We start from the raw sequence: 17,138 nt of genomic DNA on the forward strand, positions 1-17,138 counted from the left end.
TTTTTTTTTTACTTGGGACATCCCGCGTCCATTGTTTGGGAACCCCAGTTGTTTTGCTCTTCCTCAAGTTCTGGTTTAAAATACTTTTTTGGTTACAATTTCTTTGGTTACAAATTATGTAGTTGCAAATTTTTTTTTGTTTAGAAATCTAGCTTGAAGCATGACACCAAGTTTGATGGCAGAATGCAGGGTGGAAAAGAGTACACTGTAATTAATGACTAAACATGAAACACTCGTGTGGAAGTGCACAAAAACTAACTTGAGTTAGCAACAGACAAAAAATATCACAGAGAAAAGCTATGAGAGATTGTGCAACAAGGAAGTGCAGTGCACAACACAGAAGAGGACAATGACCCAGAGGACAGGGCTGGCATACTGTATTATAGCACCTTTATTGGAAATCAGGAACAGGGACAGGTAAGACAGGCAGTGCTCAGGCCAGAGGAGAAGGGGCAGGAAATGAAAGACAAACAGGAAATGGAAACAAAAAAACAAGAGGGCTGGAAAGGAAATAACACCAAGCACAGGAAATCCAACAATTGTCATGGAGGTTCTGACACTGATTTTTGCTTGCAATTTTTTTAAATTTAAAAACACTTGTTTTTGGTTACGAATCAGTTTTTTGGTTACATATCTTTTTTTTATTTTTTATTGTTTTATTTACAAACACTTTTTTTATCACAAAAACATTTTGTTTTGTTAGAAAGCTTAATTTCGTTACAGTTTTTTTTTTTTACAACCAACTTCAATGTTGGCTCTGGATACTCAAAACACTTAAAAAGCACACAAAGTACGACAAGGTGCAGTAGCTAACGACAGCACTGTTGTGCTGACTGAATGTGCACACAATATATGGATGAAACGCTTGTACACGGATACAGAATATTTTTATTTGGCCTGTGGTTTTAAAATCAAAAAGTTTGTGCAATGAAGGATTCGTAAATCGAAATTCCACTGTAGTTTTTTTTTAGAAGACAATAAAATAGAAAGTACTTTGTCACAGTTTGGGCCGCAGCTTACTGTGGGGTCGTTCACCCGGTATGAAGAAGGACGACTCTGGACAACAGCGTGTGGTAGGAACATGATTTAACCCATAAATCATACACAGTACAACATGCGGGAAACAAACAAAAGGAAAGCGTGCTATTCGCACGAGAAGCTAAAGAACCAAAACTTAGCACAGGAATCATTAGCCAAGAAAACAAGGAATGCCCAACGTAACTGTTGCATTGGCAAACAAGGAAGCCAGACTGAGCGTGGCGAGAAAGGTGAATAAATAGCTCTCTGATTAGTGGTCGACTGCTGGTCAGCGTGCCGACCGCTAACCAGAGGCAGGTGAACCCAATTAATCCCAGTAGAAACCAAAATAAACCCAGAGGTGCACAAAACAGGAACTAACGGAATCCAAAACTAACAGAACATAATTGAATAAAACATGATCCGGCCACGGATCATGACATAGTTTATTAAAACCTGGGGGAAATTCAGCACCAGAGTTTGCTCACAATAAACAAACTCTGAGGTATTTTTTTACATGTGAATAATATAAATACAGTCTATTTTACAGCATTATTCACATGTGAGTGACATAAATACAGTCTATTATACAGCATTATTCACATGTGAGTAACATACATACAGTCTATTATACATTCAAGTACAAAAGTATTTTGTGTACAGTATCAATGATTTAAGAGAGACAGAACGTCGTAACACGGAATGTCATAAAAGAGACCAAGATTTAACTTTACGTCACATGCACTTAAAGGTATACTCAAATGAGATTTTCTTATTCAAACGGGGGTAGCAGGTCCCTTCTATGTGTCATACTTGATCATTTCGCGATATTGCCATATTTTGCTGAAAGGATTTAGTAGAGAACATCCACGATAAAGTTCGCAACTTATGGTCGCTAATAAAGGGGCCTTGCCTGTACCGGAAGTCGCAGATGATGACGTCACCCGTGAGAGGGCTCCTCACATCTTCACATTGTTTATAATGGGAGCCTCCAACAAAAAGAGCTATTCGGACCGAGAAAACAACAATTTCCCCATTCATTTGAGTGAGGATGAAAGATTTGTGGCTGAGGATATTGATAGCGAAGGACTAGAAAAAAAATAAAAATAAATAAAGTTTAGAAAAAGGCGATGTATTTAGACAGATTTACTTGGATAATTCTGGGAAATCCCTTATCTTTCTATTGTGTTGCTAGTGTTTTAGTGAGATTAAATAGTACCTGATAGTCGGAGGGGTGTGTCCATGGGTGTCTTGAGGCCAGTCTCTGAGGAAATTAGTCACGGCAGCAGCAGCACGACAGAAGTTCCGCTGATCTCCGGTAAGAGGCTACTTTTTACCACAATTTTCTCACCAAAACCCGCCGGTTGACATGTGGTCGGGATCCATGTTCGCTTGACCGCTCTGTTCCATAGTAAAGCTTCACCTCCGGGAATTTTAAACAAGGAAACACAGTGTGTTTGTGTGGCTAAAGGCAAAAGCTTCCCACCTCCATCTTTCTACTTAGACTTCTCCATTAGTAATTGAACAAATTGCAAAAGATTCAGCAACACAGATGTCCAAAATACTGTGTAATTGCGCGATGAGAAGAGACGACTTTTAGCCGCTAGTGGTGCTGCATTGATATGTCCCCTCCAACTCGAGACATCACGTACACGCGTCATCATACCCAACATCATTCCACGACGTTTTCAAGAAGAAACTCCGCGGGAAATTTAAAATTATAATTTAGTAAACTAAACCGGCCGTATTGGCATGCGTTGCAATGGTAATATTTCATCATTGATATATAAACTATCAGACTGCGTGGTCGGTAGTAGTGGGTTTCAATAGGCCTTTAATTACCTTTGACATTGTTTTAGTTTTGCATGTAAAAAAACATTTCAAAAGTAGTACAATAATTAAAAAAAACATATATTTATTTTTTCATTACACCATAAAAAGCCCCAAATAGGAGACCGTGCCTAATTCTGTGACCCCGCTCATCCCAAAGCACAAGAGCAGACCTTGCACTTCCATAAATATATCCAAGCCCACCTGAGATCTGGTCACGGGCTTTCGTGTCAGAGAGATGGATAGAGCAGCACTAAAGAGCACCAGGGCTCCACTTATCCGTGAGGATGCGAGTATTCCCAAACACCCAGACAACACCTGCCGCACCATGTGCCGACCCAGCCAGCTCTATGGCGCCCCCTCATGGTGGGCTACACGGTCCGTAAAATCTCACAAAGAATTAGTTTTGCTTTAAAGTCAGAGGTGGTTGAGTTAATTTGTAATAGAATTGCAAATTATTCACAAAGTCAAACCCTGGTGCCTTTTCCTTTGCAAGCGGGAGAATCGATGCCTCCACTCCATTTAGCCATCGCGCCCAACGCTGGGCCTCATTTATCAACCGCAGGCATTTAAAGTTTGGTTAAGCTTCGACACATTACATTCCGCTTAGAATACAGAAATTAAAGGACAAAAAAAACCAGACACTTTGCTATTGAAACAGATTTACATCGGTCGCATGGCGGCTAAAGGATGCGTTCAAAGCAAACAAGTTCAGTGGAGGATTAAACAAGTGTACTCATGCTCGCTCATGTGGGCAGGAAATGGGTGTCCTGTCAGGAAGATGGATGCCCGAGTCCACACAGACACACACACACACACACGCACACACACACACACACACACACACACACACACACACTTTGTCTACTTAACCATGTTGGAGGTTTATAGAGTGGCTGAGTACATCCTTACAAATCTGGGTTAAAGACCATGTTACCAATGACAACTCTTTCTGTTTCCGTGTGTGTGCGTGCGTGCGTGCGTGCGTGTGTGTGCGTGTGTATGTGTGTGTGTATGTGTGTGTGTATGTGTGTGTGTATGTGTGTGTTGTCAGGTAAAAGCCCACAGCCGCAGTTTACCGCTGTGATCCATACAGTCAGTCCTCTGCAGTCCAACATGTCTCCTGTGGTGAAGCTCCTCATCGCTGTAGCTAAGTCCAAGTTCTGTGCACAGGTGGGTGGCTGCAAGTAGATGCAAAAACACGCTACAGTGGAATATATACCGCACCAGTGTCGATTAAATACACTGTGCATTATAAAGTGATGTAATGCCTTCCAAACATTCTCTGTGACAAATACACATGGATGCACGTATACATACATACATTTACACATTAACAAAGTAATTCATGCATGTGTTGCACGTATACACTTACACCAGTGACGTGCGGCGAGGTTCATGGCTGGTGAGGCACTGACTTCATCACAGTCAGATTTATAAACATATGAACCCTATAGACTATCTTATTAACCATTTAATTGGCAGCAGTTAACGGGTTGTGTTTAAAAGCTCATACCAGCATTCTTACCTGCTGGGCACTCAGCATCAAGGGTTGGAATTGGGGGTTGAATCACCAAAAATTATTCCCGGCCGCTGCTGATCACTGCTCCCCTCACCTCCCAAGGAGTGAACAAGGGGATGGGTCAAATGCAGAGGACAAATTTCACCACACCTAGTGTGTGTGTGACAATCATTGGTACTTTAACTTAATGTAGCAGGTACTTTAGCTAGTATAGTATAATATAAATAAATTACACTTATTATTATCATTATTAGCGATAATACTGCTAACATTAACAATATTAAATAATCACATGTATGTAGAAAATAACAAACACGACACTACACAGTGTTGTCACTATGACAGGTGTAACACAGTGTTGTCACCATGACAGGTGTAGCACTGTGTTGTCACTATGACAGGTGTAACACAGTGTTGTCACTATGACAGGTGTAACCGCGCTCCAGCGGCCGTGTTCATTCATTGTCTTTACTGTAGCATAACAAATGCAGATGACCTTAAAACGCCACAATACTCAGTCACCATGTTTAAGTACCCAAAATAAAGACTCGACATAAATATAAATTCAATCGGAGCAGAAACATTGGAGGAAAAGGGATTAAAACCCAATGCTAACCACCCATAAAAAATACATGGGTACGGCTAGTAGCTACTATTAGCAAAAAAATTCACTTAACAACTCAACATCGACACACTCTTTCGTCGCAACTCGGCCCTGATGGTCGGCACCTATAAGTTTACAATTAGTTGTAAAATGTTGGACGGATGTTTTTACGATATGCAGGCAAACGACAACTTTAAAACATACCGGCTTCAGATGTCCCCAGGCCTAGCCGAGTGGTCGCAAGAATGATCTCTGGGATCACTAGCGCCCTCTACCACCAGGAGGCCGGAGAACAGGTGCCTCACATTGTGCGTGTTTCGCAGCCATTTTATGATTGCCCAGCACAAGAAATACGTTACACATATACAGTTGTTGACAAAATACACTGTACATAATATATACCTCAGCTAACTAAACTATGGAAATGTATGATATAATTCATATAGCAATACGGTCTCACTGCACAGCAGGCCAGCAGTTAGCCGAGTCATTGCGCAATCCATGGTGACGGGGAGGCTCAGCTGGCTGTGACTCACCGCAAGTCTCTTCTCAGTATTTGAACCGCAAATGTGAAAATTAAGCGATTTTGAATAAAAAATAATTTAAAACTGGTGAAGTTAAATGGAAAATAACTTTATAGTATAATCACTGGATACGTATAACAATATAATTATTGTTTTTTTTTTTTACTTTTTTTTCTTTCCATGACTGCACGTCACTGACTTACACTCATATTCACGTGGCACACCAGTAAGCGTGACTCATTCTCATCATTATCATCACACTGTACAATAAGTAAATATATGTGTTTCTTCTTTTTTCTCTCATGATTTACTAATCTACCTAAGATGCAGCTGTCGTTGTGATTGCCACATCTAACGTGATTATAAATGTGATAACAGAAGTAAATATGTTTACTCTTTCTAATTATTTGTATTATTACTAACATCAAGTCCCTATAGTTTCATTGATCTTCTGGAAGAAAAAAACTGTGACTTCTGTGAAAAGGCACCTGACAGAAAGGTAAAGACCATGTGACAACCTGAAAGGGCAGCTGACAGGAGGAAATAGACGTCAGTTAAAAAGACTCCAGCTACCCATAGCAGCAGGCTACAGCTCCCTTTCAGGGTACAAAAGCCAGCTAATCTGGCTACGAAAAGTTCAAAAGAAAGAATACCCTTTGGCCCCTTCTACACTAAGCCACACTTGTCCACACACACACAATGGCCGTTTGGGACCCCCTCCACACTCCCCCGCTCAGTCCACCGGCGCAACGCGACCGAATATGCATGCACCTTCAGTGTTGCTTTGTGTGCAAGTTCTTAAATTAAATTAAATTTATCTGAACAATATCCAGTGTCGTGGCATTTCAATTAACTGGAATCCAGTGTGATGTGGGGCCCTATAGCAGTGATTCACACCTGAGACATCATGAATTTATCAAATCCTTAATGGACATGTAAAAGTAAACAATGTGATAAAGAACATTTTACGTCAATCAATATAGGGATCTAAATATCTGGTCGGGACACTCTTCACTCTTTTGCCTTCACTTTAATTGTACATTTGTTTTTGGTGACTTCATATACTCTGGACCTAGACGTTGAGTCCGGAACATACATGGTGGACAATAACTTATACAGTCTGCTTTGCCAGTCCACAAGCATTCTATGTTTTCAGTAGTTTCCCCTCATTTGCCAGGTAATACAAAGCACATGATACCTTTTTTTTTATCACATTCGCGGAAGCCCGCATTCTCGTTGTCTCTCCTTCGACAAATGGACAAAGTTTTTCAGTAAGTACAATCACAGCTGACCTGGAAATTGGAAAGTTCTCTTGCTGTCTGAGAAGTGTTGTATCCCAAATAGCTGCAATCGCTTTCTCTCAAGGCAGGGGTGTCCAAACTTTTTCCACAGAGGAAAATTTTAAGCATGCGGGGGCCATTTTGATATTTTTCATTTTCAAACCATAACAAAATATATGGATTTTTTTTTTATCCTTGGGGCTCCTGGGGAGCATAGAGGGTCTCAGTTACTAAAATGTTAAAAATAAGTCAAATTATTATTATTTTTATTTATTTAATCCATCCATCCATTTTTTACCGCGTAATCCCTTTTGGGGTCGCGGGGGGCGCTGGCGCCTATCTCAGCTACAATCCGGCGGAAGGTTGCGTACACCCTGGACAAGTTGCCACCTCATCGCAGGGCCAACACAGATAGACAGACCACATTCACACTCACATTCACACACTAGGGCCAATTTAGTGTTGCCAATCAACCTATCCCCAGGTGCATGTCTTTGGAAGTGGGAGGAAGCCGGAGTACCCGGAGGGAACCCACGCATTCACGGGGAGAACATGCAAACTCCACACAGAAAGATCCTGTTTTTCATCGTGAAACTGAAATATGCAGTATTTACACTGTAGATAGATAGATAGATAGATAGTACTTTATTGATTCCTTCAGGAGAGTTTCTTTATTTAGCAATTGAAGCCCTCAAAGATCAATAATGCAGGACACCATTGATTTTAGTTATTTAATAGTTTTGAGTAATCATAGTGAAAAGTTAAATAAAATCCTACTGAATATATTTGAGATTCGAAAGGTTCCCCACTCATAAAGTGATACATTTTTATTAGGTTTTTTTTTTAATTTCAAGATCAACTTTCGATATATCTATCAATTTTAAATTTAAACTATTATTTTGTTTGTTTTCTGCTATTTTTTTCAAAACATTGATGTTTCTATATGGCAACCACACAACATATGCAATATTTTTTCCAAATAAAACACTTTAAAGTGATAATTTTTAAGTAATAATTCATTATAACAGATTTTTTTGTCCTTTTTTTTTAAGCAATTGAAAAAAAAGAAAATAAAGACAAAAGGGAAAAAAAACTGCCTGCACGGCAGCTTTGTGTTAACATTGCCACTTTTTCCTCATCAGATTTCACCTCATTCCACTTTTTTTAAATGTTTTTTTTTATTTTTGCAACACTATCAGTTTTGCAATTTTTGCAGAATGTGTGGTGGGCCGGTAAACGATTAACTGCGGGCTGCAAATGGCCCCCGGGCCGCACTTTGGACACCCCTGTCTTAAGGTATTCATGTGTGATTCCCACATGCGTCTGTACAGACGGAAGGAGAAACACGGGCATGTCTGAATGACTCGCCTCCATATTTCCAGTGGGAAGCTCCTAGTTACAAAACCGCTTGTCATGAAGCTGGCTGACATCACTTCCTGTGAGGGGTGCGGTCTTTCTGACATCACTTCCTGTGAGGGGTGCGGCCTTTCTGGTGTCACTTCCTCTCCGAACTCAGTGTGTAAACAATCAATGAGTCCATATAAAGCTACGAGCCGAAGATTCAAGAAATACAGAGCGCACGTACCCGTGTAAAAAAATTATCCAAGGACGGGAACCGTAAACAATGGTTTTGTGTGGCTAAAACGAGGAGTAGGCTAAATATTTATTTGTTTAAGGAGTTATCCGGCTTAATGTAGACAGGGTCTTACAGTCTGGGAAAGCGGGGGCGCAAGAAGACGTATTTGCTAATCTCCCAGTAACGACCCTAGAAAGGGAAACATCCATCCATCCATCCATTTTCTACCACTTGTCTCTTTTGGGGTCGCGGGGGTCGCTGGTGCCTATCTCAGCTACAATCGGAAGGAAGGCGGGGTACGCCCTGGACAAGTCGCCACCGCCACCTCATCGCAGGGCCAACACAGATAGACGGACAACATTTACACTCACATTCACACACTAGGGCCAATTTAGTGTTGCCGATCAACCTTTGGTGGTGGGAGGAAGCCGGAATACCCGGAGGGAACCCACGCAGTCACGGGGAGAACATGCAAACTCCACACAGAAAGATCCCGAGCCCGGGATTGAACCCAGGACTACTAAGGACCTTCGTATTGTGAGGCAGATGCATTAACCCCTGTGCCACCGTGCTGCCAGAAAGGCAAACAACAACCAATAGTTAAGGAAGAAGCACATCATCCCAAAAGACTGGCGAAGAGCAGGAGTGCTCGTCCCAAAAGAAAAGAGCCCAACCTCCATTGAAATGTTCAGACCGATAAACCTTTTAAATACTGAAAGCAATATTTTTTTCAGAATATTAACACAACAGCATGGAAACATATCTTAAACAATATCTCCTCATTGATACATCAATCGAAAAGGCTTAAATAGCAGGAATCTTGGGATGCCTTGTCACATCAGCATTATATGGCATCAAATCCAGACTGCTAAAAGAGAAGGAAAATATCCTTACATCTTGTTCCTTGATCTGGCCAATGCCAATGGATCCGTCCACCACTCACTACTGTGGACTGCCTTTGAGTTCTCCCAAGTGACCATAGTAATACCAAACTTGGTTAAAAAGTACTTCCAGCTTGTGCAGTTTTGCCTCACAAAATCTTGTTTTACCACAAAGTGGCAAGTGGAATTGGGCATTATGGTGGGGTGCACCATCTTCCCCTTTTGCCTTTACGATGGCAATGGAGAGTGTCATCAAAGCCTCGAAATGGGTGGCGGGAGGAGCACGACTGCAGACCAGTGGAAAATTACTACCAGTACGAGCATATATGGATGACTAAACAACACTGACAACAACTTTCTCCAGCACCAAGAAACTCCTGGACAAACTTTGTCTAAACATAACATGGGCGAGAATAAAGTTTTACCCAGAAAGTGCAGAACCACATCCATCATCTATCAGACCAAAGGTTTTATATTGGTGGAAATGGAAATGCCAGTAAATAGCTTGGGACGATTGTATGATGTAAAGCTCAAAGACACAGAGCAGTTTGAACAACTAGAAAAGAATGCCATCACCTGTCTGGATTGCATTAATAATACCTTGTTGTCAGGAAAACTACATTTGTGGCGTTTTCACTTTGGCATACCCCCAAGAAACGTGTGGCTTTTAACTGTGTATGGTTTCCCCATTACCAAAGTGGAAAAACTGGAAAGGGTGATAAGCACACAGCTGAATCAGTGGCTTGGCGTTCCATGATGTCTAAACTCTATTGGATGGTATGGAAATTGAAAATTGGACTTACCAATTTCAGGTCGGGTGGAACAATTCAAATGCACCAAAACAAGGCTAGTAGTGACCTTCATTCGAACATCGGCCCCCCGGCTGACAATAGAAAGGAGGTGGACTCCATCAGATGGTGTCTAAAGGGATAAGTCTGCAAGGGAGAGCGGGTCTTAGGCTCATCCCAAAAGGTCCCATGTGGCACAAAGCAACATCAGTGCAAAAAGACGGCTTGTGGTAGACAAAATCAGGAGAAAGTAGAATACGGACCAACATGCAAAAGCTGTTTCAATGGTTAGGCAGGTGGGATGGACTAACTAGGAGAGCCTGGAGAATATAATCTCTGCCGGTGTGACATCTGGCAGATGGAGGGAGTGTGGCTGAGTTTTATCGTTAGTCGCATATGACCTGATACCTTCCCCTGAAAATGTGAAAGCGTTGGTACGGAGAAGATCCCGCTTGCTCCCTGTGTCATGCGCCAGTAGCCCTTACGCACATTTTGGCAGGGTTCCTGACAAGTCTCAACCAAGGGTGCTATATGTGGCGGTATAAAAACAAGTTTTCAGTGAGTTGGCATCAACATTACAACCACAATGAATAACCTCCCACAAACATCAGCAGGAAAGGTCCATTTTCAATTTTTTGTACCAGCAGGCATAAAAGTGACATAACATCAAGAAACCCCAAACAACACTGAGTGATGCAAGCATTTTAAAGTCGGCACGAGATTGGAAATTGGAAGTGGATCTTGACAAAAAGCTTGTGTTTCTTCCAGGAATAGTGTTAACAACACTCCGGTCAATCACGGTCCTGTGGTCTCCAACAACAAAGCGGGTTTATATCCTGGATCTGACAGTGCATCCGTGGATGTGGTTGAAGAAGTTTATAAGAAGAAGAAAAACAAATATTCTGACCTAGTTTGTGAAGAATCCCAGTACAGCTGGAAGAACACCATTTACTCAGGAGAAATGAGATGCAGGGAATTTTGGCAGTATGTACCATCAGTCTGTTGAGAAAAGTGGGAGTCGGGGGTCGCTTCCATCAGGATTGTGTCGAGTGCTGCCGAAAAAGTAGCAATTGATTCTGGTTTAAACGGAATGACCACAGCTGGGAAAGAAGATAAAGATAGATGATATATTGGCTCAGGTAGAAAGATGCCACAGCCATGCTTATATCACTTGGGGACATGGAGCTTATGGCAGAGAGGGCGGTATACCTGGGACGCTGGTTATACCATTGAGCCCTCTGGAGATGTGGACTTCAATCCATGACGGTGAAGCAGGGTGCCCACCTGATGACCCCGATATTATCTGAACACTCACATTCACCATTCCACCCCAACAGCCATTTCCAAGCGGAATCTAATTTCCAGGTGTTAAAAAATTTAATCCTAATAACTTAATATATTATTATTAATAACTATTATTATATTGTTATTATTGTGTATTATAGTGATGTGATGATTATTATCAAAACTTGATTATTACTATTTATTTTACTAATTAGTTTTTACTAGTGTCATATTTGTCAATACTGTATCTGCTGATGTAGTTTTGATGTTGTTGTTTTTGTTGTCTCTCTCTGTCTTCTCTCACAAGTCCCCCATGTGTGTTATTTTTTCTTCTTTTTTTCCTCCTGATCCAGTCCAGTTAGACAAAGAATCCAATATGTCCTAACATTTAAAAAGTTAAACATAAATAATGCAACAGCAGAAGTATCCCACACATCTCGCTTTGTAAAGAAAATATGTGCAACGGTGACATCAACTAAAGCATCAAGTGGCCAGACAGGGTACGTAATATATCATAAATGCTGTAAATTCTAAGTGAGAGCATTTAAATAGCTTTAGCATTAATCGGAAGCTGGTGTTATTTCCAAACTTTTAAAACTTGTTTTGTAAAACAAGTTAATTTTCTAACTTAAATAATCAACAGAATAATTACCAAGTAGATTAATAATAATAGTGGATGTTGTCATCCACTTTTCAAAAAGTGCTACAATAACAAATATATCTAAAACAATCAAAGCTTAGTATTTAAAACTAATAAATACTACACCGAATCAACAGTAAAAAGCTTTTTTTTTTTTCTTTTTTTTTAAAACAGTCCAGGCTCTGCATTTTTCTCAGTTAGACAGAAAGGGCATTCCTGAGGCGAGGACATTGGCACTTGGTGAAGGCGGTTGCATTACTCTCACCTCCCTTTTTCTCCTTGCTTGACTCTTTGTGTTTGTTCTGTCTATACTTTTAAGAGTTTCTTTTCAGAATCAGAATCATTTTTATTTGTCCGTTCCAACATGTACAAGACACATCAGAACTGAAATTACATTTTCGGCACAGTCCCGCTAAGAGCAGACATACGTTATAGGGGGGGGACAAGACGAGACCGCCGACGGCTCAGCCGGTTACAGCGCTCCTTAAAAAGATAAGAAAAGGGTGACATTATTGGGGGGGAATATCAGTCGAAGGCTAGACCCTCAGCAGAGGTCTAGCCTGAGTCCAAGGAAAAAACCTCACATAGCATGGCACACATTAAACATACATATATCACACCAACTTGCAACAGAGGGAGTGGTGGGTTTGCACAGGCCCGCCGTTCGCTCTGTAGCGCCGATCAGCCATTCACAACCCCAGAGGAGATAAGCGGTGGTGAGTGTGTTGATTCAAGGGTCGGGGTCATGTGTGTGCGTATGCGCCCAATTAACTCGGGAGAGGTGGTGAGTGTTTTCGTATGGCTTAGGCCGATAAAGTTCGGCTACAGATGTTGTTGACAAAAAGGAAGGTCAAAAACGTCTATCTTTGAGGAGTCTTCGGGAGATTTCCTTCAGAACAGCCTGCTCCATGGTAAGGCCATTCAGGGAGTCCAAATCGTAGCTAAAAAGTTGTTTTCCTTCAAGAAGACAAAATATTGACCTATCTTCTCTGTTGTCCATGCTGGATCTCTTTCAGTTCCAATTAATTATTCCTTCTCTGCAAACTTTTCCAAGATGAGATCCATTTTGCGATTCAACTTAGAAATCGCACAAGTCTGTGTTCCCACAGCCCGACCCAATCCTTCCATTGCGTTGAACAGCCGTTGGGCCCCTTGAGTGGCTGCCATCGTCTTCTGAATTTGTCGATACACCAGAGCAATGCCCAGCCCAATCAGCAAGTGCCCCGTGATCACAGCTCCAAATAGGTAGATGTCTTTGACGTCCTCGATGGAAACAGCTGAGAGGCACATGATCCTCCATCAGTTCCAGGAGTCCCACATGTAACCCGCAGCGATGGTTCCATCAGGGCAGCCAGGCTCCCCGGAACCTCTTTTTCTTGTCGAAAAGACTGTGTCAATAGCGTCAAGAGTCCAGCTGATCATATTCATATTGAAATTTGGATTAGAGGACAGCGCAAAGAAAGAGGCTTTTAAAAAGTTCAGACAAGGACAAAGACAAAGAGAACAAGCAGGGAAGGAGGGAACGAAGAATGCGACCGCCCTCTGAAATCCAAGCATCGACACATGCAATTGATAAGCTGGACTCTCGACTCAATTGACAAAATCTTTACGATGATGAAAATAGGCTCGGGGAAACTTGACTGCCCTGATGGGACATTCGCTACTGAGAGACTCGTGGGAGAAATTGAGAGTCCTTTGCCTCTTAGTGCTTTCCTTTGAAGACGTGGAAAACGTCTGTCTATTTGGAACTGTGATCGCAGGGGATCTGCTGATTGGGCTGGGCATTATTTTGGTGTATCGTCAAATTTGGAAGACAATGGCAGCCGTTCAAAGTGCCCAAAGGCTGCCTGTTGCAATGGAAGGCATGGGTCGGGCTGTGGGAACACATAGTCTGTGGTAATTTCAGAACCGAATCGTAAGTTAGATTAAATCATTGAAAAGCTTACTGAAATGCGAACATTTATTACGTTTGAAATTTGAGAGTCAGTATGGACAATCAGATCAAACAAGCTTTTGAAATGTCTGCTCGCTTGGTAAACAACAATCTTTATCTACAATTCGACTCCCTCAAAAATAGTCTCCCTCAAATGGCATTGATACTGCCCACAACATGTGAAGGCTGTTTTGAAAATATCACTGTGATTGCTGCTCTTACATCCCTCCCTCCTTCAGTAACACCAAGGGGTTGTACTTTACTGGCAATGCCTGCAGAGAAAGACTCTAGGTCTGAAGACACAACATCACCTACACCCTGGCAATGGCCATATGTACCCCCACCACCCACCCCCACACCTTTGCCACCACTTCACACCATGGGATATGATTTACAATGGAGCAGCGCCCTAGTGGCTGGCAGCTTTGGGCCGGATGCCTGACCCCTCCCCTCCCATTACAAGTCTTGTGGGTTCTGTGTAAAATGTTAACATGTGCTTATTGGCTATCAAGTTTATTTTACTCGGCCCCAGTCTGTCTCCCTTTCCCCCATAGAAGCCCAGTCTGACATTGACTTTTATTTTAACTCATCCTCCCATAGCATGTAACTTTTTCCCACCTTATACGGGGCGCCGTTAAGTGGCAACCAATCACACTTCCTGCTCTGTCTACCTGGACAATGTTTTTTTTCTAATCTTGAACGGGTTTGTTGTGAAAACGAAATGTTTTTGTAATAAAGACCATACCATACAAAACCTTACCAAAAAGGTTAGGTCCCCCATGGTGCGGAGCCTGGTGGGAGGAACCTGGAGGAGAATTCTGTCAGATGGTCTGTGGGTGCGGGAAGATGTTTGGGGAGGGAGAAGTTCTTGTAGATATGTTGTTTTCATTTCCCTTCTGTTTGTGCAGTTTATCTTTTGATTAATTACTGCATTGCTCCTCAATCTGCAATAGTTCCTGTGTTCCCCTTGGGGGCGATGTTGTGTGATGTGCCTATATACTTTCAATTTTCTCTTGTCCTTCTTAAACAGCATGTTGTCAGCTGGATGGCACTGGACGATTCCACTCCCTGGCTCTGCAGGCAGTGGTGGAGTGGTCTTCTCCTACATCAAGGAAGCAACTGCAAAGGTTCTCGGGATTTGCAAACTTTTATAGGCGATTCATTCCCAACTTTAGCAGCAATGCCAAACGTTTGACAAGGCTCAGATCCACAAAGATACCTTTCAGGTGGACCCCATAAGCATGTTACTTAAGCACATTGACCCTGCTTTACAATTTGTTGTTGTGGTTGATACATCAGACACAGGAGTTGGAGAAGTTCTGTCCCAGCATTTCCCAGTTAATCAGAGGCTTTACCCTTGTGCCTTCTTCTCGCATGGCCTCACAGCCGAAAGGAACAGAGGAATAGAACAATGGCTGACGGCCATTGTTCTTGCGCTAAAGGAGTGGAGGTACTGGCTGGAGGCGACTGCCACGCTCTTCCCAGTTGGCACTTATCATAGGAACTCGGGATACATCAGGACTGCACGTTTGTCTCTTTTTCTCACTCGCTTAAAGTTCTTGATTACCTACAGACCCGGCTCTCGCAACACCACGTAGACCACTCCGGAAACCAATATACTAATAGCTCGTGGCTCGAGTGATAGGAGCACTCCAAAGTAGGTAAAAAAAAAGACCAAGGTCCCCGGCAAGGTTCCTTCAGGGAAGCTGTTTGTCTCCAATGAACTTAGGTCTGAATTCCTGCAGTAGGGACATACACATTCAAAGTGTCTGGTCATTCTGGCGTGAGGCGCACTTTGTCCTTGGTCCCACAGACATTCTGTTGGCCGGCAATGGGAAGAGATGTCAAGGACTTTTTCTCTCATCGCCCTCTGGTCTTCTACTACCACGACCCATCCCGTCACAATCATGGTCTTTCATTGCATTGGATTTATTACAGGGCCTTCTAGTTTCCTGGGGTAACTGTCATTCTTAATGTGGTTGACCGATTTTCAAAGATGGTTCACTTCATTTCCTTGTCTAAACTACCTACATTCCAAGAGACTGTTCAACTACTTGTCAAGCATGGTTTCCGAATCCATGGTATCCCCTTGGACCTGGTCTCTGAAAGGGGAACCCAATTCGTATACCAAATACAGAAGGCTTTTTGCAAGGCGTTGGGGGCCACTAGGACCCTTTTGTCTGGGCATCATCCACACACCAACGGCCAGACGAAGCATGCTAACAAGGACCTAGAGGCGGCACTCCGCTTTGAATGCCACCGACACCGACACGATATGTCTCTTTTCAAAGTCGCCCATGGTTGGTCCAGCCGCCTCTTTTTCCTTCCGAGGAGTTGGAGAGTTCAATCAAATCCGTCCACCATCATATTCGCCGGGCCTATCGGGTGTGGTGGGATACTAGAGCGGATGACCAGAAACATAGGCTTGTGGATTGCCACATGATACCAGCCCCCACATATCAACCTAGACAAGAGAGCTGGCTGTCCTTTTGGGACATACCCTTGACTGGCTGAATTTACTTGTTCCTCTCCACAAGTTTTTGTGTGTGACTTCTACTTCTCCACACCTTTTGTGTGCGTTCTTAGTTGTTCTTTCTCGTTCCTCATTGAGTGTGCTTTTTGTTAACATTGTTATCTTTTCTTTTCTGCGTTAGGGTCCTAATCTGTCAAAGTTTGATCGTGGCATGTACAAGTTCAATATTAAATGTATGAGAAGGTAAAAGTGTATGTTTGTGGTACAGTATAGTATGTAGTATTAAATAAGCAAGCAATATATTGCTATATTTGTAGTTTGGGGCCTGATTTACTAAGATTCAAATACCATGCGCTTGGTATTGATAATGATACACGCAGAACGTCATGCGTGTTTTTTCAACTACGTACGCTGTCTGGCTAGCTGTGTACAAACATAACATAAAATGTGGGCTAATACTTTAGAGATACGATAATATGATATATGATTCATGTTTTTTCATTCAGTTCAGGTTAGTGCCATTTTGTGTTGTGCTTTACAAACTGAAAAATTTTGTGTTGACGTAGCAGCCAGCTTATCTCTTTCTGTAGCGCACTTTTACGGATAATACCGAAGTATGCCGATGTGTTAGTACGCTAGAAAAAGACTTCCTCTGTGTTTCCTTTTACAATAACAAAGTCGCTACAGTTTTTTTATTATACAGGTTACGGAACGTAAATGAAGTATTGTTGACGATTTTGGAATGCATTTTAAAGTGATTTAGAGGCAGAACTGATTGCAGTGCAT

General features: G+C 42.1%; 1 protein-coding gene across 3 annotated transcripts in view; it reads left to right on the forward strand.

The window, feature by feature from the left end:
• The window catches only part of LOC133553098 (exostosin-1), a 368,373-nt gene that overhangs the window by 302,948 nt on the left and 48,287 nt on the right, over window positions 1-17,138 (forward strand). For all 3 annotated transcript variants that reach the window (XM_061900941.1, XM_061900939.1, XM_061900940.1), the window contains one exon: window positions 3,902-4,020. In XM_061900941.1, the coding sequence (XP_061756925.1) occupies window positions 3,902-4,020 (119 nt within the window). The remainder of the gene's footprint in view (window positions 1-3,901; window positions 4,021-17,138) is intronic.

Source organism: Nerophis ophidion, linkage group LG05 (genome assembly GCF_033978795.1).
Source record: "Nerophis ophidion isolate RoL-2023_Sa linkage group LG05, RoL_Noph_v1.0, whole genome shotgun sequence".
NCBI lineage: Eukaryota > Metazoa > Chordata > Actinopteri > Syngnathiformes > Syngnathidae > Nerophis > Nerophis ophidion.